This window comes from Theropithecus gelada, chromosome 4 (genome assembly GCF_003255815.1).
Source record: "Theropithecus gelada isolate Dixy chromosome 4, Tgel_1.0, whole genome shotgun sequence".
In the NCBI taxonomy this organism is placed as follows: Eukaryota; Metazoa; Chordata; class Mammalia; order Primates; family Cercopithecidae; genus Theropithecus; species Theropithecus gelada.
In genome coordinates this window covers 40,445,679-40,470,269 of record NC_037671.1, presented here as the reverse complement: position 1 = coordinate 40,470,269, position 24,591 = coordinate 40,445,679, and the positions used below count along the sequence as shown (strand labels likewise).

The window sequence follows — 24,591 nt, the reverse complement described above, 5'->3', positions numbered from 1 at the left end:
TCTCCTACTGAGATCCAGCGTACATATTTACCAGAGTAATATTCACTAGTATTTGTGTTCACATTATTTGTATGTAAATATTATTCACAGCTGAGTCATGCAGGGTCTGCGGCTCCTCTTCCTGCGTATTTCTGGTAGGCATTAATACACTGTTATTATTTGTTTAATTATCTGTATCTATCTCTGATTCTTAGACCTTCTCCAAGCCCTCTGACAGGACCCAGTGCTGACAAGACATGGGGCCACCTCGCAGGCCTAGAGCTGTGCTGAGTTTCCCCGGAGTCCGCCCCGGGTCCCAAGGCTCCATGTCTTTCTCCAGTCACTCCTCCCTCCCCTCCCTGGAGCCTTCCCACACGTAGTTGTGAGAATGGCTGCAGAGGAAGCCAGTTTTTGAGACTCCTGCAGGCCTCTCTTGGGTGTCTGTGGGGCCCTCTCTCCTGGAGACCCTCTTCTTGGGGCTAGAGGGGCTGCTCACAGCTCCCTGAATGTGCTGCTGATGGCTCCCTTGAAGACCACGGCCCCCTCCCACCCATGGTTTCCTGTTTCTCACATCACCCAGCAGGAAGGTTTCTCTTGTCTTCCCACCCTCCCCTCTTCTTGCTGTGGATTTTTGTTGGCATAAAATCCTCTGTGAAGCAATCAGGAGGGAGCTGACGCAGACCCAGTTCCTGCGGACCAGTGGTCCCTGCAGGCCTGCCTCACACCCGGGCCACCAAGGCCCTCTCTTGCCCTTTGCCCACATGCTTGTTCACCACCACCGGGCACTTTCATGACAACTATGTGGTCAATATCTCTGTCCTAAAAGTAGTGGGGACAGTTCCCACCCCTGGGCCTCACCCCTGCCCTGCCAAATGTTTTTTTTTTTTTTTTCTTTTTTCAGAGGGAGTCTCGCTCTGTCGCCCCAGGCTGGAGTGCAGTGGTGTGATCTCCGCTCACTGCAAGCTCTGCCACCCAGGTTCACGCCATTGGCCTCAGCCTCCCGAGTAGCTGGGACTGCAGGCGCCTGTCACCACACCGGCTAACTTTTTGTATTTTTAGTAGAGACGGGGTTTCACCATGGTCTTGATCTCCTGACCTCGTGATCCGCCCACCTCTGTCTCCCAAAGTGCTGGGATTACAGGCGTGACCCACTGCGCCCATCCTACCAAATGCTTTTTAAACATTTAAAAATGTAGTAAGTTCATCCTATACACTAAAGAGTGCCACAGCACACACCTCCCTCCAAGCCAGCCTTCGGGAGCCTTCGTCATCCACCCTGGAGGCCGTTCCTAGGGTGGGGTTCAGGTCTAGGGCATGCTGCCTTCCCTCAAGACTCAGCACCCGCTCCACTCACACCTGGGGCCCTCAGGGCTGGGGCTCATTTTCTCATCTCCCCCAGTGTGTAACCTCCTGGCTGCTGGCACAGGCTTGGCCCTGCAGACCCACCTTTACCCCAAGGCCAGCCCCGCAGCTGCCCAGGGCAGAGGCCCCCAACAAAAAGCAAGGAAGTGGATGTTTAGCCTGGACACTAACCGGACGAGTGCCCCCAAGTACTGCAGACGGACTCTGCACACAAGGCCCCCATCTCTTTCCAGCCCTGGCCAGGGAGATGGGTCAGTTTTCCCAGCAACCCAGGGGGCACTTAGGAGAGTGGGTGAAACAAGGAAGCGAAACTTTCATACGATTGGTTTAATTTTTTTTTTCAGCAGGAGAAAAAAGAATAAAGTTACAAGATTCTTTTAATATTTTCACAATGTTAAAACTAAAACTGAGCTCTAGGCTATGTGTGTAAGTAAATCTAGAACACAAAAGGGTTAAATAAGATTTTCTCTTTTAAAGATACAAGAATTTAAGCTTTCCTTACATTTAACAAACTTCACAGAACAGATACTGCAGGGGAACAAGCCCCACCCCCCACCCCCCCAGCTCTAAGTCAGGAAGTGAACATGGGCTTCGCTCCCCTGGGCCGGCTCCCCAGGGCTCCTTCCCACAGCTGCCTCCACGCAGCAGGCAGTGGGCAGGGCCTGGGGAGGGCTGGGAAGGGAGCGCACAGCCTCTTCGGGACCAGAGCTTGGCGGAGGCCTAGGCGGGGCTGCCTCACTGAGGATGGCCCATATGGTGGCCAAGGGCTGTGGCTTGACAGCAGTGGTAAACGCTGGGCAGACCTGGCCCCTCTGCCCTGGGCTGCCCTAGAGCAAGACACCGGTCTGGGTCCTGAAGCAAGAATTAAGGCTGGGGATTTTGCAGCGGGTTCCACTCTGGTGGGTGGAGGGTGGGAAGAGCATGACTTCCTATTTCAGTACGTCGGATCAAAAAAATATTTGCAGTTGCAGGTGTTCAGCTGTTAATTTGCAGACAGAGTTGAACCATTTGTTGTTTTATAAAAGGAAAGTTGCTGGGTTAAACTATTCCAGTAGCCTATGTGTGGGCAGATCCACGCTGCCTCTGCAGGGGCCTCCTGCCCTCACCCACCTGGATCAGATGCAGACCTAGAACCACTGGGACCGCTCACCCTGCCTGGGCTTTCAAGAGAATCCTGATCCTGTCCAACCAGCCCCAGCCCCAGCCCCACCTGACTGGTAGTGATTTCCTAACATGGGGCAATGAGGCCCACCCCCACCCTTCCCCACCTGGCCTGAGCAGCTGCAGCTGCTGAACTCCTCTGTGAACATGAGGGGGCACAGGTGGAGAAATGCACCCTCAGGCCCTCACCCACCAGAGCAAATACCACTCTCGGAGCTGGGCCACAGCCACAAACCGCTGTTCTAGACAGATCCAAACACACTGTCCCTGGGACGTATGCTGCCTTCCCTTACTAAACTTGCTATGTGGTAGATGTGGACTGGGTGTCCTTGGACTATGGGGCTGCATAGAAACGAGAATGGAGGCCACGGCATCATCCTCTTGGCCCCTGGAGGCACGGGCGGCTCCAGCTGGAAGGGGCAGAGCCCGTGGGCGGCAGCTTCCCTAGCTGCTCCCAGCACTTCTACTGATTCTTGTTGGCTATGAAATGTCTTTTTAAAAAACTCCCAATATAGAAATCTGGCTGCAGAGGCCAGTGTGCAGACCCGGCCACCGCGCTGTGCTGCCATTCGCCACATCTGGTCCGTGCCAGATCCCTGCACTGGCGAATGGCAGACCAGAGCCGGCGGGGACAGGGCACTCTGGCTGCTTCTCGTGACCTTGGATCCTGTGTAGAAAAGGCGGGTCTCGTTCGTGGACTAGTCTTGAGTGGAACTAATTTTCAAAGTGAGGTTACTGTTTCTCTTCTTGTGTGATGAGTTTTTTCATAGCAAGTCAGGTAAAAAAATTTCCGTAAGAATCTGTCCCCCACCCCCCATTTCCAGCTCTGTGGGAGAGTGAGGCCACCACCCAGCCCAGCCATGTGGCCAATCTCAGCAGCCTCCTGTGGCCAAGGCACACGTGGCCATCAGGTATCCTGGCTACTGGGACTAAGGATAAGTGAAGAGGTGAAAGGCCGAACATTAAACAGAGTTTCTGGCAAAGCCATGTGCGTCGTGGGAACTTTAACACCAGCTTCTACTCCTCTATTAACTCAGAGTCTCCGTCTGGAACACTTTCCACTTAAGGCTTTTTATAAGTTTGACTCCAGCAGTGACAGGTATGTGTTGTTTTAAATCCACTAGCCATGCTCAAAAAAAAATATTCTTCATGTTTTAATTTTATACAATGGCTAGCAGGCACCTTAGTAACCAGCCAGAAATCAATTTCAACCACCATCAACCCCTAAACTACAGTACCAGGATGGCTGGCTAAAGAAAGGAAACGGACTGGCTGCAGTCTGACGCGTGCCCAGTACAAGGTGTCTGGCTGACTTTGTCCTAAATAAGGCTAACATTAGTGAACTAAGAACAGCGTCATGTGGTGGCCATGCCTGGCCTTCAGGAGCACCCCTCCCCGATGCGCTGGCAGGAGCGCCCCACTTTCCGGTCCAGCTTCACCATTTTCATGATGGCTTCCTCCCGGCCGCGGCCCATGTGGTCGAATGTGCAGTCGTGCTGCTCGGGAAGGCGATGTAACATACAGAACACATAACCTGCAGCAGTGGGAGACGCAGAGGAAAGAGAGTATTAGGGTGGCCTCCAAGTGCACAGAGCCTCACTACTGCCTTTGTCCAGAGGATGGAAGGGCATCCCAGTGGGTGGACAACAGTCACTGCAGGGGTTCCTGATGCAGCAGAGAGCTCACTCCAACACCCACACCCTGTAGCAAGAGGGTCAGCACTTCGCATTCCACAGCTGCTCAAGCCCGTCTGATGCCCTCCCAACTCACAAGCTGTGGCTGCTCAGAGGCTGCCCCTGCCTGGACCCTTGAAGGGTAGAACCCTAAGTTGATGGCTGCAGTGAGACACAGCCCTCTCCTTGGAAATGAGTGGGCTCTGCGCCCCCGCCAGCACCACGCAGGCGGAAGAGCACAGGCTGTCAGCTCAGCACTTTGCTTGGCTCAGGAAAACTGTGATTTCCACCACAGGATGCCCACCATTTCTAGGAGGCAGGAGAAATGATTATGTCTTAAATGACATTCCACCTCCTGTACAGCCGGGGCTAGAGAGGATGGTGGGAGTGATCAAACCACAATCCACAAATGAGTAGGGGCTCTCAAAGGAAAGTGGATTATTTCTAGTGCTAGAAAAGGTATTAGATAGAAACAGAGGAAAGGACAGCAATGCTGGGCTCGAATTGCCATCTCCAAGGAACCTGACACTTCTTCTTTTTTTTTTTTTTTTTGAGATGGAGTCTTGCTCTGTCACCCAGGCTGGAGTGCAGTGATCTCGGCTCACTGCAACCTCCACCTCCCAGGTTTCACGCCATTCTCCTGCCTCAGTCTCCGGAGTAGCTGGGACTACAGGCGCCCGCCACCACGCCCGGCTAATTTTTTGTATTTTTAGTAGAGACGGGGTTTCACCGTGTTGGCCAGGATGGTCTCGATCTCCTGACCTCGTGATCTGCCTGCCTCGGCCTCCCAAAGTGCTGGGATTACAGGCATAAGCCACCGCGCCCGGCCAGAACCTGATACTTCTAACTTCACCAGGTAGGTGGGCAAGGTTGAGATCCCCACACTCAGGGCCTCCCAACTGTCCTTCCCTCCCAGAAGTGCAGGATGCTGCAAGGCTCTTTTTGAAGCAGAGAAATCCGAAGGAGACACTGGTCTGGTAAATAAGAGAAAAAGACCAGTGATGAAAGATCAAGAGGCCTACCAAGCAGGGAGCTGGTACAGGTAACGTCACTCTGGGCTGGGAACAAGGAGGGGAGGGCTGCAGGGAGCCAGGAGCCAGGCTTAGAGAACACAGGGTGCACAGCTGCACCAGGGTGTCATCCATTCCCTCCCGCTTCCCAGGCAATTTCTAGAGCGGCTGATATGCATGGGGAGCACAGACGTCTGAGGTCCCCAGGGTCTGCCGGCTGTCTCTTTCAGGAACACTGGGGAGAACAAGATCAGGGCTAGGAAGACACCTGCCAGTGCTGGCTGGCTCCTCACCACCTTCTTATCCCATCGGCATTAACTCACCACACCTCTAGGCCCCGTGAGCCTAGATCAGGTTCACAGGAGCAAGCTTCTGGGTGAGTCCAGATCCATTCCTAAACCTGCTCCCGCTGTCTGCAGCAGGCATCCCACAGCAGCCTGCCCAGGCAAACACTCTCCTCACTTGTTTTCCAAGCCAATGGCATCTCTTTTCAGACTTCTTTCTTTTAAGCCCTCATCCAGGCCATAAAGAACAGCCCTTCATCCCTCCTCACATCAACTTCTTTTCAGAGATGAAGAGGCTGTGCTTTTAGAAGAGCAGCAAGCGCCCAAGCAAGGAAGAAGTGGCCAGGATGAATAACAGTTTCAACAGCCTTAAGATTTAAGATTAATATTCAGTAGCCTTAACTTGTAAGATTAACTTCACCTATATTCCTCAGCCTGAAGGAAGGAGAATGTGTGGTGTCCTCAATGGCTGAGGACCAACCAGCCTCAAGGATGTAGCCGGTGCTCACACCCTACTAGGAAGCCTGGAGCCCAGGCTGTGTGCAGGGGACATGTACACAGCCTGAGGGGCTGGGAGTGACCCAGCTGAGCTTGGGCCATCCATTGTGTGAGAAAACATTATTAACTGCTTCCCAGGGAGAGCAGGGCAATATGTTTGACTCTAAATTGGGATTGGGTTTAAGGAAAAGAACAGAGATGAAATTTTTGTCTCCTGAGAAGCCAAGCTCCCACTTGGTTCAAAAGCAAAGTTAAGATTAATGAGCTCATGTGTTATATTTACTGATAAGTTCATTACTCGAAGATATTGGATACCAGTTGTCTTTCTCCTAAAGGATTTTGCAGCAGAGGTGTGGATGGCTTCAATATGCATCCTCCATCTAACAAGCAAAATCATCTTTTCGTAGCAAAGCCTACCTGGTGAGGGAGAACCTGCTGCCAGTCAGGGCTTAGGGTAGGGGCACCAGCAGGATGGCATCAGGATGTGTCTGCAGACATTTCTGTCACCAAGTCCTGACATATTTCTGTTCTTTCAGCATCTATAATAAGGGGTGGGTGGACCCCTGCTGCCCGTTCCCTTCCCTTTCTTCAAGATACTGGGATGATTCAGAAGGTCCCAGGGGCTCTCCTCTCCTTCTGATGAATGGTGCTGGCTGAATAAAAGCAGCAGGAAATGGATTACCACTGGAATTAACTTGGCTCCTGGCTCAGCTTAACACCTCATTAGTCAAAGACGGACTGGGGTGGAAGGCAAAGGCTGCATCTGGCCCCCCTTCTCCAGGTTTGCTTAGCTTGCCTTCCGCCAGCTAGAGAGCAGCCAACTCGGTGGATGTGAGAGCCCCAGGCCTCTGGAAGAAGGAACAGGGAGTGACACCCATAGTAGCTACCCTGATGTTCCCTCTACCGCCCAGGGAGTAGCTACCTGATATTCCCTTTACCCTCTATCACAGTGCTACCCTGATATTCCCTCTACTAGCCCAAAACACCTTATTTCTCTGCCCAGGTTCTGTGTACCTGTTAGACACATCTTGACACTTGGCTTAGATTTCTTTTTTCTTTTTTTTCTTTTTTTTTGAGACAGGGTCTTGCTCTGTCACCAGGCTGGAGTGCTGTGGTGCGATCCTAGCTCACTGCAGCCTCAACCTTCCAGGCTCAAGAGGTCCTCCTGCCTCAGCCTCCCCAGTAGCTGTGACTAGAAGCACACATCACCACACTTAGCTATTTTCTTATATTTTATTTTTGTAGAGACAAGGTCTCACTGTGTTGCCTAGGCTGGTCTCACACTCCTGGCTTCAAGCATTCCTCCCGGCTCGACTTCTCCAAGTGCTGGGATTGCTGGGATGAGAAGGCACCCTCTAATCCCAGCACTTTGAGAGGCCAAGGCAGGAGGAATGTTTTCAAAAATCCACACCCAGCCAGCTTGTATTTTTGAAAGGTAAAAACTATTAAACAGCAGATAGATTTTGGGAGCACACTGGTAGCAATGAGAATATATGGTATTGTAATTCACTGGAGAAAAGTTTGGGGGAAACTCTGGCGGGCTAACTTCCCAAGTAGCTGCACTGAAGTTATTAGGTGGCATAAATTAAGCTCAATTCCTTCTCCTGTCAGATCATTCACTAAGAGGAAGTTATGTCTGGAACTTGTCCCAAATGCTGAGCAGATATTATCTACTGACAGCAGCCAATGGTGAAATGCATTTTGGTGTCAGAAGGGGGTTGTCCTGGATACAGGGGATGGCGGGCAGAGGTGCGTGGGAATGACTGGTGGATGGGATGAATCTTTATCCTCTTTTCTTGGTACTCACAGATCTGTTTCCAGAAACCACTGCAAGCGTCATGAACTTTGGGTTGCTCTCTGACTGAATTCTGGGATCCAAGCTGGGTATGGAGAGAGATGAGTCCAGGCTGCTACAGAAGATTGTTTTCCATAATTTCAATGATGAGCAGTTTTAGAGCACAGAGGATTTATAGTCGTGTTAGCTAGGCCAGCCTTAACACTTCCTCTACATCATTTGTTAGAAACCAATAAGGGCCTTTCCAGAGAGGGCCAAGGACAGTGGCCTCCAGAAGGGATGAAGACACTAAGGACACAGAACTGACCTGCTGAACTAAGACAGCAGCTCTGGTATTATTACCCAGGGTATCATGTATTTCTTTTTTCCCCAGATTTTAAAAAGTTATATATTAAAATCAAAATCAGATAAAGTCACATATTCACAGCTGGCTGATCTTTGACAAGGTCAATGAGAACTTACACTGGGGAGAGGAAATCCCCTTCAATAAACGGTGCTCAGAGAATTGGCCTGCCACATGCAGAAGAGTGAGACTGGATCCCTATCTCTCACCACACACAAAAATCAGCTCAAAATGGACTCAAGACTCCAACTCAAGACCTGAAACTATAAGAATACTACAAGAAAACCTAGGGAAAACTCTTATGGACATTGATCTAGGCAAATAATTTATGACTAAGACCTCAAAAGCACAGGCAACAAACACAAAAACAGACAAATGAGACTTAACTAACTAAAAGCTTCTGCACAGCAAAAGAAATGATCAACCAGGCATAGAGAAAACCTGCCAAATGGGAAAAAATATCTGCAAACTATTCATCTGACAGAGGACTAATATCCAGAGTACATAAGGTACTTAACAGGAAAAAAAATCCTATTAAAAATTAGGCAAAGGACATGAATAGACAATTATCAAAAGAAGATATACAGTAAACAGGTGTATGAAAAAAATACTCAACATCACTAATCATCAGAGAAATACAAATCAAAACCACAATGAGATATATCATCTTACCCCAGTCACTATGGCTACTGTTACAAAGACAAAAAAAATAACAGATCCTAGTGAGGATGCAGAGAAGAGAGAACTCCCACTGTTTGTGGGAATGTAAACTAGGAAAGCCACTATAGAAACCAGTATGCAAATTTCTCAAAAAACTAAGAATTATCATTTGATCCAGCAATCCCACCACCGGATATCTACCCAAAGGAAAAAAAATCAATACATCAAAGGGATGCCTGCATTTGTATGTTTATTGTGGCACTATTCACAAAAGCAAAGATATGAAATCAACCTCAGTGTCCATCAAGGGATGAATGGATAAAAAAAATGTGGTATATATACACAAAGGAGTACTCTTCAGTCAAAAAGAATGAAATCATGTCAGTTGCAGCAACATGGATGGAACTGGAAGTCATTATCTTAAGTGAAATACACCAGGCACACAAAGGCAAATATCCCATGTTCTCACTTATATTCAGGAGCTAACTAATTTAAACACATGGAGGTAAAGAGTGAAAAGACACAGACTGGGAGGGTGAGTGTGGGGAGGGAGGTGGATGAAGAGAAGTGGACTAAAGGGTATAAACATATAGTAAGATAGAAGGAATAAATTCAATATTAGATAGTGGAGTAGGATGACTATACTTAGCAAAAATGTACTGTACTCGTGTGACAGACACCCTAACCCTGACCTGATCACATGCATTATATACATGTAACAGAATTTCTCATGTACCCCATAAATTTGTACAAATAAAAAAAATCAAATTCACTGACTCATTTACATACATACATTCCCATATCTATATTTTCCTTATGGCCCTATTGTTCAGTAGCATGTACTTTTAAAAACATTTCAACAGATTTTTGCTTACTGTAGCTATATATCATTTGGTGCTTTGAAGGGATAAAGGACGATAAGGGATGGGGAATATGGTTAAAAGGACGCTCACTCCCCAAAAAGAGAGGGGAAGAGTCATGGCAAAGTGGTTGAAAATGTAATCTGCCTGCTAAATGTGGTTTAACCATATCCCTTTCTCCTGCCAAATCACGTGATTGGCTACCCTGCTCCTTTGAGCGCAGGATGACTGGATTTTCATGAAATACTGGTCCAGGAGGAAGCTGCAGAGCTTCCTTAAGGATACCTGAGTTGTGTTCAGTAAGTCTGCACAAAACGCTCAAGAACTTGTATGGGCGTCCCTTTGCTTTCTGGCACTGAAGAGCAATATGGGATGAGCCCTTGACTTCAAAGGGAGAGAGAAACAGCAGCTCTGCAGGCACTGTGCTCCATGACTCCACTTTCCATGGCCCTCTGGACTGAGGCCTCTCTGCCTGCCACCATCCTGGCTTCTTACAGGCCGCCCTTAGCATGGGAAGAAGGAGAGCAGGACTAGTGAGGAGGCCCAACCATAGCAGGTAGTACCAGTCACCCCCTGTGATCTGAGGGGAAGGTCTCCCCAGGGTCTCCACCAGCTACACCCACCATCTGAGAAGACCTCCTTCAAGTGAGCAGACAGCATCGAGAGGGGGCACATGGAACTGGAACGGAAGAAGAGGATGCCTGTCCAGATAGTCACGGTGGCTGAACCACCTAAGGCTGTGATCCCGGGGCCCTGCCCAAGCCTGTGGCTGTGGACAGCAAGTGACGAGGGTAGAGCAATCACTTCCCTGACTGTCACTACCAAAGACACAAGATCATAGCAAAAGGCAAAAACACAATTCAAGACCTATCTAAAGCTCTGTCCTGAAAGAATCCCATGTGAATGAGAAATCCAGGAGGCAGTTTTCAGCTCACTCACCAGAAACAGAGAGGCAGGGGGGCAGGGACACCTCTCTCGGGAGAACAGGTATTTCAATGGAGGCCACTCGTAAAATATTAAACCAGCACATCTGGACTCAGCCCTCCTGATGCGGAAATGGGGCCTATGGCCCTAAAGACCCATGTGTCACAGAAACCTGAAGATGCCCAACACCTAAAGGGCCTTAGAAACACATTCCCAGCAGAAAACGGAACTGAGGAGCATTTTCCCAAGACCCATAAAAATCTGACACGCAGAGCTCTAAAACTGCTCATTTGGCGGGAACCAAACTTCTAACATGACCCTACAGCTTTTAAAGCTAACATGTGAAGTGGATACAATTCATTCAGATCTCTCATCCACAGCTACACCTCACCTCTGTCTACACAGGGAGTAGGTGTGGGTGTTTTGAGACTAAACCTACGTGACTGAGAACAATCTGCACAAATGCCATCATTAGGCAAAGGTGCCACAACATCCAACACCTTGTTCTAAGTGCTGTGAAAATTGTAACAACATCTCACTCACTTATATACAAAAATCAACATCAATCAAAACGAACACTCCAAGGTGTAACTCAACCTAGAAGGTGGGGCTGGGTCTGTGTTCTGTGTTCTTTACCTCTCGCAATGCTGGCAGGCTAGGCACGGAGGGCAGCTGAACCAAGTCAAGTAGCGTTGGCTGGTTCCCTTCCCCCACTGGCCACAGGGAACGGCTGCTGTAAGGGCCTGGGGAGGCGGGTGGAGCAGGAGCTGGAGGGCAGAGGGAAGGAGCCCACCTTACATCCTGCCTGAGGTGAGGCCTCTACCCTTGGCTGAGGCCCCTGGACCCTACAGACCAGCATTTCCCTCCAATTCCTAAGAATTGGGTAGGTGTTAGAACTGTCCATTTACACAGAATTTCCTGAGGGAGACAAAGAAGGGGATGCTGAAAGTCACAAAAGTTGAGCCCTTGACATTTTGATTCAATCAGTGCCAGACAGAAATGTTGCTTATTAGCTTTATCTTGAAGTAAAAATAATTATTTCAAGTTGGCAAAACTGGGCAGCTCTGGATACTTTTGGACTATAATTAATTAAACATTTGCTTTCTTGCAGACCCCTTCACTTGGAAGCTCCCTCAAGTGGCTGTTTTATTACAGCCATAGACCAGGGAGGGCTGCAGCTCCAGCTGCTCAGGTGTTTTTACCTCATTTGCAAATGTTTTACACTTCCTTGCTCATTTAAATTTCAAATTGTCAAAAGTTGAAGGAGGACCTAAAAATACTGATGAGCCTTGGGGATGAGGTACTGTAACACGCTCTGCTGGTGTGCAGCCTGAGGTGGCAGCATGCTGCTGTCTGCACAGAGGCACCTGCTCCCCACCCCCCAGCCTGTGCTGGGGGCAGCACAGTGATGGGGCCCCGGCAGGTATATCTGGTTCTGTGGTAAATCAGAGACTATTCCTGTGGATGCACATGAGCTCCAGCAGATAGAAGCTACCAAGACCTCTCAAAGCATCCTGAGTTGACCCTCCAAATCTCAACTCATTAATAGGTACCACTTGGCATCTAAAGTGTCTATTTCAAAAATAAATGACAAATATCCCTGACTCATCTTCCTTAAATGATTAAGCAACCGTATTTTTTAAAAAATCATATTTTTCCAGCAAAGTAACAACTGTTTAAAGCTCAGGACAGCTCACTGGCCTCACAGCTCATAAGTAAGTACAGGCGTTGGGTCAGGACAGCTCACTGGCCTCACAGCTCCTATGTAAGTACACGTTGGGAACAGCAGGTGGTTACAGGGAAGCTTGTTGTAAAGCATTAGCCATTTATACTCCCACCAGCAGCAATTTGTGGATTATACCACATCCGCTGACCCAATGCCCAAGGCAGAATTTGTAGCACAGAAATGTATTATATTAAAGGATCTAAATGCATTTTATTTCATCAGGCCAGGGTACAGGCAAAGCAGCTGCAGGTGTTTTGGGAATGGAATGCATCTGCTTTACATTCTCCTCCATCCCTGGCTTTGCATGGTAAGGGGAAAATCATTAGACTCCAACACACAGAACTGGATCCCAGCCTGCTGAGTTGGCTGACATAGTGCTCTGCTGGGCTGAGAAGAGAACCAGTGGATGGACAGAAGTCAGCTGCCCAGGGTGCTGGAACCAAACCCACAGTGAATCAACAAGCTGGGCATCGGTCTGTCTGCTTTTCAAAGAGAAGGAAAACTTGCAATTTAGAAAAGCCCACGCTCCTCCTCAACAATTTCATAAGAAACACTAAATCATATCGAGACAGCTCTAAAACAGAAGCAATCATCTGCTTTCCTCCAAATAAATTAAAATATCAGTTACATGCCAGCTAAATGTTAGAACCAAAAGCAGTATGATAGAGGCAAAGATACAAAAGCCTTGTGCAAAGAACTCATAAGGCAGCTGTGCGCCGTCAGCGGTGATCGAGAGCCCTCCCTTGGCATGTGCCGTCACATCACTTTCAGAAAGCCGTCAGCAGTGCAGGCAAGAAAACTGTGCCACAGTCCAGCTTAACGAAGCTCCCCATGCAGTTTGTACACATGCCATTTTAAAAGTATAAAAAAATTCACCACTGTTCATGTCCTTTATTATTGTTTCTCCAGACAGCCCCATTCTTGCAAAAGCTCTAATTACCTCTTTCCTCTCTGTGGAGAATATCGGTTTCGTCCCAGTAATGTCTCCTTCTATCACCCAGCTCAGGCAGCTCTCACTTTACCTGACAGCCAGAGAACAAGCCTCCCATCGCTCACTCTTGCCTCCATGTAGGAAAAGCTATTTTTGCAACCCAGGGGGTAGGGGGTTAGGAGGCCCATACCATGAAAGATATTGTGACTTATGAGAACTCTCCTCCAAGCAAGCCCTTCAATGCCCAGCATACGAGGAGACAGGGGCTGGCTGCAGGCTCATATGCTAGGCTGTTTTATCTGGAGATGAACATATATTTAAAAACTAAGAGAAAATGGCTCAAGGCAGTTTTTGTCACAAGAATAATGAAATGACTTGCTCTTTCAAACATCATTTCATTTCAGTAGCTGAAAGCAGGTGGCATTAACCACTTGGTACCTGGGGTAGTCTTTGGGGTCCAAAACCCCATAAGGAGGCACCTGCACTCCTGGCAGGCCCCTCCACCTCCTCCAGCCCCTACGCGGCTCTCAGGGGAAGAGTGCTGTGCTGGTAAGAAACTTCTGTTTTGGGAATGATCTTATTCTCCTTTCAGTAGGCTCCTGATTTGTTTGGCCTTCTCTTTCAGCATTTCCCAATCTTTTAAAACATTATCTTCTCAGACAGAGCAGTCTCCTAAAAAAACAGCTCCAAAGTTAAAGTACAGATGACAAAAGAGGCTGCACACATTCTATCCAGGAGCTGCTGAGGACACAGCCTGGGGCCGTGGGGCTAACTCAGTTGCCAAGCTCCTGACACATGGCTCGCCACGGAGCTGTGGCCAGTTTAGCCTCCCTGAAGGCACCTTTGCAGGCAAGAGTCAGTTCATCCAAGGCACAGAATGTCTGAGTGGCAATGTGGTCAGGGGGCATCAGACTATAAATGCCATACATCTCTCTCCAGAGAAACACCTGGAAAAGAAAGGAACATTTTCCCCATCTTTCCCAATTGACCTTTCAATCAACACGCTGGGATCACAGGGTGTACGCAGATAAGAAACTGGAATCAGGAGAGACCTGTAGCTTAGTCCCAACCCTGCTTCCACAGCAAGTCCCTTAACAGCTGAACTATACATTCTCTTTCAGGATAATACAGCACGGAGTGTGTGCTTTGGACCCCAAGTACTGAATTCAGGTTCCCGCTGCTCTGCTTTGACAGTTATGTCAGGTAAAGTGAGGGCTGCTTTGACATTACTGGCTCAGGGCAAGCCATTTAACCTTGAAGAACCTCAGCTGTGTCTGCTATAAGATGGGGTTGTTATGGGCATAAAAGAACACCGTGCCTGTGAAGCACCCGGCATGTGCTCGAGTAAGACTGGTTGGTCCTGGGATGATTCTTCAGAGTGTGGTCATCCCTTTTGCCATCTTGCCCTACATGGTGCAGCTGACATGCTTGGCATTACGACTCAGACCCCCTTCCCCCATCATGTCTGTTCCTTCCTCCTCCATTCACACAGCCTTTTTTCTGCCCCATTTGCTTTTACCTCCCCATCTGGATTCTGGTTCCATTCTCCTTTGAGAAGTCACTGCTGACAAGAGAGAATGAACGTGGAAATCTTCCTCTGAACATATGATGTACAAGTTTCCTCTCTCCCCCTCCACAAGTCTGTTTTTACAGACTATAATGCATGTTAAGTGACAAGCTCAGTAAAAATTTCTGAAGATATGCAAATTTCAGAGAAATCTGAATTAAATATACGAAGACTACACAGTGCAGGCTGGAAAGCACTCAGTGGTTAGGGACACCATGAAAGGGACACAGAAACTTTCCAAGGACATCAGAGAGGAGCTTCTCTGCCCTGGCAGAGGCATCTCCACAGGTACAGCTGAGTATTCTGCAAGACTGTCACAAACAGAGGCAGAGCATGTGTTGCCCAGTTTGGCCGTGTACTGACTATTTGTTGAAAAGCCTCATGTCTACTTCCCCGAGTCTGTCAGGCCGGGGGCTGTGGTGAAAGGAAAAGCAGGAGAAAGGAATGGGCTGTAGACATTCTGCAAACAATCTACGTTTTCACCCAAACTGTGCCAGCGTTACATGCACTTGTTTTATGTGCTTGTGTTAAGAATGAAGTTTCTCTAAGGGCTTCTTGTTTTCACCACGATAACTCAAAAAGGTCATTCAGAGGAGTTAAAAGTACAAGCATGCTTTTGCCGTTTCCACAAAATCTGAACTGCAAAGTCACAAGTCCTACAATGTCTGCTGTCCACTGTTATAAGACTGTGTGGTGGGGGTGGGGGTGGGGACGGGCAGAGAAGCTGGCTTCTTGATTCTCCATAAAGTTAGTTTATTTACAAACAACTCCCATGAAGGGGAAGAGGCTTATTCAGTGTCAGAAAAAATATTTTCTGCAGACATGAGTTCAAATCTGAAGTCAGACTGCACACTATAGTGAAAGCCCTACTGAATGGATAGCCCACTAAAGGACTCTACAAATCTCCTGTGTGGAAGGTATTAATAACCCCATAGCCCAGCTCCATTTCACTGGGGGTGTAGGAGAGGGGGCTCAGATATGATGACTTCACCTAATGGTTATAATTTGGGTATAAAAAACACCCCATGAACGGCTGGGCATGGTGGCTCATGTCTGTAATCCCAGCACTTTGTGGCACTGAGGCAGAAGGATCACTTGCAACCAGGAAGTCAAGGCTGCAGTGAGCCGTTATCGAGCCACCGCACTCTAGCCTGGGCAACAGACCAAGACCCTGTCTCAAAACAAAACAGAAAACAAAACAAAACACCCCATGAATGGAGCCTGAAAATCGCTAAATCTAATGACCCTTTTCAACTCTCACTTAGAACCTCTAGAAAGCTGACTACTCCCGTGGGCTCTGTGACACCTGCTTACCTTGTTTTCCTTCTCTTTCTCTGATAGCTCTTTGTCTGCTGTCCTTGAAATATTAGCATTATTCAGTGCTGGACCTTCTTTCTGTCTTAATCCTACACTCTTCTTCAAGGTTAAAATTCTAACTATGTATGCTAACAATTTCGAAATTTCTCTCTCTGCCCCAGACCTCTCTTTGGAGCTCCCTATCTGGGCATTCAATTATCTACTTGGCATCTCAGGTATTTCAGACTTGAGATGTCTAACACAGGACACTTGCTACTTCCTCACAAATCTGCTGCTTCTTCAGTGTCTCCCATTCTAAGAGAACAGGGCCACCATGCAGCCAGTGGCTCATGACACAAACCTGGAGTCATCACTGATATCTTCCTTACTGTTCACATTCCATTACCGAGTCCTGTGGATATGATTTCCAAAAATCAAATCCATTTACTTCTTGCCCTCTCTACTGCCACCACCTAGTCAAAGCCACCAGTATCTTTTTCCAAGGCTACTGCAATAGCCTCCTTTAGGTGGTCGCCCCCACATCAAATCCACCTTCCTCAGGGCAGCCAATGTGATGAGATGATGAGATGATGAGATCCAGCCCTGTCTATGATTACCATGCTCCTTTACTTAATGGTTCCCCACTGATTACAATAAAAACTTCCTCACTGAAGCATGATCTCAACACTGGCTGCCGCTTCCCCTTGTGCCATTTATTCCTTTGCATTCTGTGTCCCAGACACACCAACTTCCAAATGAAATTCCTGGTTATTCAGGCCTTAGCTTCAATGACTTCCTCAGGAAGATCTTCCTGAACCCTCAGACTAGGTTAGGGCCCAGTTGGATGCTTTCAAGGCATCTTGAACTTTCCCTTCAATCACTAGTCACAATTTTAATTTAGTGTCATTTGTGGAATTTGTTCATTTAACTTGTCTCCTTGGCTAGATTTCATAAAATCAAGTACCATGCTTCTGTAATTTATCACATATCCTCTATCCCTAAAATACTGCTTGGTTCACTCAAAATATTTTGGTCAGGTAAAGGAATGACAGGTTAGGTACAGAAAGACTGTGTTCTCTGAACCTTAGGGAGCAAGCAAAGGCCAATCGGGTATTCAAGGGGCTAAATCCAATATCCTCACCTCAACCTCTACAGCATTTGTCCACTTTTCCATTTCTTGAAAAACTTCTATTTTTCGTCTTCTGTGATATCACACTCCTTTCTTCCCACCTGACCAACTGCTGCTCCTTGGAATCCTTCATGGCTTCTCCTCTAAAATCACCCAGCATGACATCCTCCTGCATTTTCTCCTTTACGTAATTTCTTCCAGGTCCAAGTAGGGTATCAATGCTAATGCCTCTTGAACTTACATTTCCATCCATGAATTCCTCTCAAATCCAAATCCCGATATCCAATGGCCTACTTGACAAACACTTCTGACTAGAATAATGTTTGCTAGGAATCTCAACTGTACCATGTTCGAAACAACTCTTCATCTTTTTGACCTCTCCATTAGTTTATCTCCTCATCTTCTCTGCCTCAGTGAGTGGCAATATATCCACCCAGCTGCTGTTTGAGTCAGACTCTGGGCTCATTCTTGATTCCTCTCTTCTCTTTACTTCTCACACTGACTTTATTAGAGGTTTGGTTAGATGTAAACAACGTCCTGAATCGGCCCTGCATCTCTTCTCATGCGAATGTCCTGTGGCAGGAATAAGCTCCCCATGCTGATGGAAGAGAAAGGCAGCCAGCTGGGCTGGAGTGCAGTGAGGCCAATGGCTCCACCAGGCTGCTACAGCTCAGGCATGTTGCCTGCTTCTGCCTTTGCTGCCCTCCAAGCCGTCTCCCTCCCAGCAGTTGGAAGGAATTTCTGGATTTTTTTTAAAAAATTATTGACCTGAGATATACTTGTTTTATAGTTGTTTATTCTTACTTTGCCTATTTAAAGGTAATACATGAATATAATAAAAATTCAAATTGCCTAAAATGATATACAGTAGAAAGTAAGTCTCCCATCCCATTCTCTCAGTTACCCTCTCCAGCAACCACCACCACTGCCTGTTTTTATGTATTCTTGAGAGCCCATGCATCGATGCATATACAAGCATGTGTTTCTCTCCCAGAGAAATATATTTTTTCTTTTTCTTTCTTTCTTTTTTTTTTTAAATGGAGACAAGGTCTCACTATGTTACCCAGGTTGGTCTCCACTGCCTGAGCTCAACTGATACTCCCACCTCGGCCTCCCAAGTGCTAAGATTACAGGCATGAGCCACTGTGCCTGGCTCTCCAGGGGAATATTTTTAAAATTTAAGCCAGATCACTCCTTTGCTTAAAATCCTTCAATGCCTTCTCACTATGTTTACAATAATCAGATTATTTGCAAAGACATGCAAGCCCCTGACTGATCCCTGCTGCGTCTCCACTCTCCTCCTGCACTGTGCTCCGGCCAGGCTGGCCAGCTTTCTCTTCCTCAGATACACCAAGTTTGTTCCTCCCTCCAGGGCCTTTGTTCTGTCTAGGGCACTGCTCTCCCAGCTCTCTGAATGGCTGGCTCTCCCAGCTTTTATGTTCAGCTCAGCTTTCATGTCCTCCCAGGTGCTGGCCTCCCCGTTCCCTATTTGCGGCTCCGCCTTTCCCTTATCACTCTGTCATTTTATTACATCGTATCTCCAACTCCCATCAGAAATTACCTTGTTTATCTGTTCCCTTGCTTACTGCATCTCTCCCCCAAAGAATAAAAGCACCAAGAGGTCAGGGACTTTTGTCAGTTTTATTCCTTGCTCTTCCTCTACAACTCAATAAAGATGAACAGAATGAATAAATAATTTGAGTAAACATCTGACTCATTAAAAATAGAAAAATATTGCTTCTAGCAATAAGACAGAAAAACAGAAAAATATTACTTCTAGCAAAATTTAATGCTAGTAACTGTGCCCCTCCCCGTCACAAGAGGACACCGTCACCATGCAGTTCATCCAGTTACCTGGGTGAACACAAGTGCACGGGCACGACTGAAAAATTACTGCTGTCTGGCTTGTGGTCTATCCCATTTTTTGCAGTAGCACGTTTACTTTCCTAATAGTGCCTTTCTATTGCCGTTATTCACAGGAGCCTGCACTTGCTGAGCTCACTCTTAGAGTAACCCAGAAACGTCCAAGATGGCACTGGATCCTCTCCTGGAACTGAAACTTTGCAGTTGCTCATAATTACAAATGAGTGGAGTACACACAATGCAGAACTGAATGTAACCACACAATTCCCACTGACATCCATTTCCTATTCCACCCTGGTATTTTGTCCAGTTACTCCAGATTCCATGGAAAATTAATCCTTAGTTCGAGGGAAGAGGAGTTTAATTGATGCAAGAGTATTAACATAAACCTAGCCCTTTAGTTTGTAAATCTGGGACCCCCACTTCCTGGGTGAATCTGGAACATACAGTGCAGAGCTCAGGGAAACAAATGTTACTGTACGCTGACTCACAGCTGCCATGGTCCAAGAAAGAACAGCACTGAGTGTGTGGACAACAGTGGCTGGCTGTGCACAGCATGTGTCCTCGTGACCCTTAGAGTCCTCAGGGCACAGACAGGTGGCTGCCAGCCTGTCTCCTGGACCCATAGGACCCATCTTCGCCTGTGGAAGCCACTGCCTGCCACCTCCCACCCTATGGCCTAGAGCGAAAGCAAGTATTTACTACTAATAAAGAAATCTAATATCGGCATGGAACACACTTATCCCTAGCTCCCTTGCGGCCCCAAGGTACTTTTCTGGAGGAGCCATCAGAGCAAATGAAGCAGGCCTGCCTTGGATCATGCAAAGATCTGTCTTCTGTGGAAGACAGTACTCCCCACAGGCCAGAGTCATCTGTCTTCCAGTCACCCACCCAGGCACTGTACATTTTAGCATGTGCACCAGTTGGTGTGGCCTGTGATCGTGAACAAGGAAGTATCCAAAGCAACATGGGACTTTCCCTGTAATCTTCTTTGAACTGTGTCACAGGCACTGTAAAGGGGTACAGCAATACACTAGACAGTACAGGTGGCTCTACCTCTCATTTCCACAGGCAACAACAGAGAAAGGGAACACCCTTCAAATCTCAAGAGGAAATAAGCAGTGGCATCCTCAGGCACTGGCAGCTGTGGCCAAATACCACTCTCAGGTCAATGCCAGTGGACTTCCCACACCCACCATCACACCTCCATTTTTGCTCCTCCTCCATTTCCAGACATTTCTAGCCCTTCTCTACTGTGTCTCTTTTCTCTCCAACACATGGATTTCTTTTTACTTGTCGTGACCATTTTTGTTTCTCAAAAAAGTAAAAGGAAACGGAAATCCACAGCTATGACTGCCTTAATACCTGCTTCACAGAGGAGGCAGCCTTCTGGACTGCAGGCTCAAGGGCAGGCCAAGCTTGGCGATGCTGGTAAGTGTCCACACCAAGCAGCTCTTACGTGTGTACCTCTCATCTGTCTACACAGCTCACCAGAAATGTGTTCATTTCCTTTTTTCTTTCTTTCTTTTTTTTAAATTGAGATGGAGTCTTGCTCTGTTGCCCAGGCTGGAGTGCAGTGGCTCACTGCAGCCTCCAACTCCCAGATTCCAGTGATTCTCCTGCCTCAGCCTCCTGAGTACCTGGGATTACAGGTGCACGCCACCACGCCTGGCTAATTTTTGTATTTTTAGTAGAGACAAGGTTTCACCATGTTGGTCAGGCTGGTCTCGAACTCCTGACCTCAGGTGATCTGCTTGCCTCGGCCTCCCAAAGTGTTGGGATTACAGGCGTAAGCCACTGCACCCGGCCTCATGTGTTCATTTCTTAACTGAGCTCTGTCTAACCCTGAATTAGGGATGGGGATGCCTGCACAAAACACAGAGATGTAGAAAGGTGAGAAATTTTTTAGAGAACCCAGTTGATCCAATTATTTTAGGCAGTTCTCCAATGAACAATAGGGCTAACACATCCACCTTTTTCAGTTTTTTTTGCCTCTGAACTTTGCTGTAGCATTTCATGGTCAGTCTCAACTATCCAGATCTTAAGTCTGCTAGCTCCTTTTCCAAATAGTTAAGAGTGCCACCTCTCAGCACTTATTCCCAACTTATCCAGAGCTTGTTCCTTTTGAGTCTCTGGGAATGTATCACCTGTCACGCCCCTCATGGGTCCTGTCCTAGGAACCTTAGCTCGCTAAGCAACATGACTTTGAGAGACGGAACAGTTCTAGTGCCCCCTGACATAAGGCAGGTTGGTGAAAGCCAACAACCCATGAAAGCTCCATTCATAGAGATCTGGTTACTGGCAGATATACTGACCTCTAAGGCAGTCTTCTCCATGTCTGCCTTCCAAAAGATGGCAATGCTCTCCAAATGCAAATTCTCTTTTTGTAACACTGACTACAGTATCCACCAACACTAGAGTTTATGCTGGCACACAATCTTATTCAGGCTCGTGGCTGGCAACAAGATGGCAAAACGTGAAGTGGTGAGGCTTTTCTTAGTCTGTGTCTCCAGGCCCCAGCAGCTGAGGAGTAAGGGCTGTCATGTGATCTTATCAGGACTTTGGTCTGCTTAGGTAAAAAGCACTTTCCAGAAGCAGAAACAAACTTCATTGATATTGATCTTCTCAGAGTAAAGGTGCTATAGAAATCTCATCTAATAAATAAAGGATGCAGGCTCCAGTGTTGGGCTGTCAGTCCAGCAAGGGAAAGAAGCTATCAAGCTCAAGGAGTCAAAAATATTTATTGGTCACCTGTGCACTGTTTACAGAGCTCTATTCTAGGGGCTGGGTGGAGGAGAAGGGAAAAAAAGAAGTCACTAGTTTCTGCCTTTTGAGATAGTTGGAGACACATGCAGAGAAAAATAGTTGAAGGTCACCAAGAGCAAAGCAAGATATCAACTGCAAATAAAATCAATATAATTCAGCGATGTGTAATAAATCGGGAGCACCAAGGGGAAGTCAACTCCAATAAGGGATCTTGGAGGAGGTAACTTTTCAAGGAACATGAGGATATGAATTAGCACTCAGGAGAACAGAATGTGCATATCAACAGAATTAAATGCCACTGTGTCTCATATTACCCAGGTGCAGCGGGAGACCAAAAGGTGGCCATGCTGTGGAGCCGGTTTTCCAGAAGCATCTGATCTAGATGTGGCATATGGGACACAACAAAACACAGTGCACTGGATGACTCATTACCCCATCTTAAGTGGTTCTCACAGTCAGGTGCATACATTTTTACCATTCAATAAAAAGCATCTCTGAAATGGGAAAGTGGTTAAGGAATGGGCTAAATTCTATATGGGTGAAAATATGGACAGTTAATGCTGTAGTCCTCTCCTCACTGTTTTGGGGACCCCATGGGCCAGCTTGGGGATATGAGAAAGGGGTGGGATTCTGGGAGCTTAGAAGAGCTGGGCTCAAATCCCAGGTGCTACCTTCGTATTTCTAAGCTTCAAAGCTTCAGTTTTCAACTCTGTAAAAAAGGAGGTACCATTTGTCCAACAATGCTCTTAAGAGTCAAATGATATAACTCAAGTACAGGTACCCAGGATATAGTAGCTGTTCAATACAGCTATTCCTCTTCTTCCTTCACCCAGAAGATCACAACTGCAAGATGCAGGGATCTCACAGTGTATTCAAGTGTCTATTAAAGTATCACCACACACCAGGCACTGCAGTAAGAGCCGAGAACCGCAGAAGAGTATCGCTAAGTGCTCATGGTCTGGAGAACGGACAGACATGTAAACAGACAATTTCAATATGCTCTGAGACATGTATCATAAACAGAGGCCAACCATGGACTCCACACAAGAGAAGACTGTTGAGTTGTCTCGGAGGAGATCACCAGATGAAAGGTTTTGTTAAAAAAGACAACAGGTTTTGTGAGGGCCTCAGCTGAGAAAAACTGTGGAGACAAACACTGAGCCCAGTCCGGCAATCCTGTTTCTGACCCTGTCCTTGATGCTCCAATATCAGTTCTGTGGTCTCGAAAATGAATTTGTTACTGGCGGAGCTCGGCTGCTGGAAAGTTCACACCACAGTACTCAAATCTGTGAACAGGTTTGAAGAAGAGGATTTGTGACAGATTGCTCTGGAGGGCAGAGTGAGGGGAATGAGTATGTGGTCTAGCGGGGGGCCAGTTTAAGCTGGGTAGAGGAAGCATCTAGTCAATCTAAGCTGCCCAGCAACAGGAGATGCCATACTCCCTCCAAGCAGATGTACACAGTGGGGCTCCTGCCAGGAAACTGCTGATGATGGGGTTTATGCAGCGCCAGTTTACGGGTCTGGACTGGCACCGGATGGATGGCTTCTAATATTCCTTAATTGCTTGGATTATATGCCAAGGAATGGCAGGTTTGTTATGCAGGAATCAGAGACTAGTGTGGTTACACACAGTAGGTCTGTGACCTCCGAAGAACCCATATATTTTGTTTTCTACGAGACAGGGTCTCACTCTGTTACCTTGTCTGGAGTGTAGGGACATGATCACAGCTCACTGCAGTCTCAAATTCCTAGGTTCAAGCAATTCCTCTGCCTCAGATTCTGAGTAGTTAGGACTATAGCACATGCCACTACACTAGGCTAATTTTATTTTTTTGTAGAGATGGATTTTTGCTATGTTGTCCAGGCTGGTCTTGAACTCCTGGCTTCAAGCAATCCTCCCACATTGGCTCCCAAAGTATTGGGATTACAGGTGTGAGCTACCACACCCGGCCCACAGAACCCATCTTATTCATGTCCAAGTACTAACAAAAACACAGGTTTTATTCGTGCAAATACACCCTTCCCCAAAGTTGAATTATTTAATTAAACTCATAAGCATACCAAATAATTTTAATTCAAGCAAGAAAGCATACTACCCTATCTGACAGTATATATGTCTAGTCTGATTTATTTTCCTCCTCTACCAATTTTTAGTGGTAAAGGGGGAAACAATCCATCTGGATCTTATTCGTTCAGCCATAATCCACTGGGAAATCCTGAGGCTGCACGTGTACCCTGGACCTCAAGAATTTACATGGCTACTGGCCCAGAAATATTCCCAGTCAGCTGTGGTTGGGCCTGCCTTCAAACACTATTCCAAAAAGGCTTTCCGCTAATCATAACCAGCAGGCTCATGAGAACACCACATTTCTTGGACTTTGAATTTTTTCTTGTACATTATTGGTCACCACTGACTGGACAGCCACTACAGGCCACATACTCCAATAGGGGCTGTGGTAAGTTACAGAGCCATCATGTACTCGTGCCTGCTGAGGATTTTTTGAGTCTGGCAGGGAAGGGGAGGACAGTGGGAGAAAGGCATGTGTTATACACCCACAAGGTATAAATCTCTAACTGAGAGAGAATGGAAGTGACTGGAACTGATATGAAACCTCATTGATGTGGGTACTACTCATTTGCAATTTCCAGTAATTCTCTTTGGTTCTAAATTACCTTGGTGTTTCCTATGAACAAATGAATCTATTAAATGTACAGGTAGTATGGTCTAACTTGGGGGTACATTCAAATTACCTAAGAACTGCAT

At 47.1% G+C, this 24,591-nt stretch overlaps 1 protein-coding gene across 2 annotated transcripts in view; it reads right to left on the bottom strand.

The window, feature by feature from the left end:
* Positions 1 to 1,653: 1,653 nt before the first annotated feature.
* The window catches only part of ZFAND3 (zinc finger AN1-type containing 3), a 329,450-nt gene continuing 306,512 nt past the window's right edge, over positions 1,654 to 24,591 (bottom strand). For both annotated transcript variants that reach the window (XM_025382239.1, XM_025382240.1), the window contains one exon: positions 1,654 to 4,036. In XM_025382239.1, coding sequence (XP_025238024.1) covers positions 3,882 to 4,036 — 155 coding nt within the window. In that variant the 3' untranslated portion in view covers positions 1,654 to 3,881. The remainder of the gene's footprint in view (positions 4,037 to 24,591) is intronic.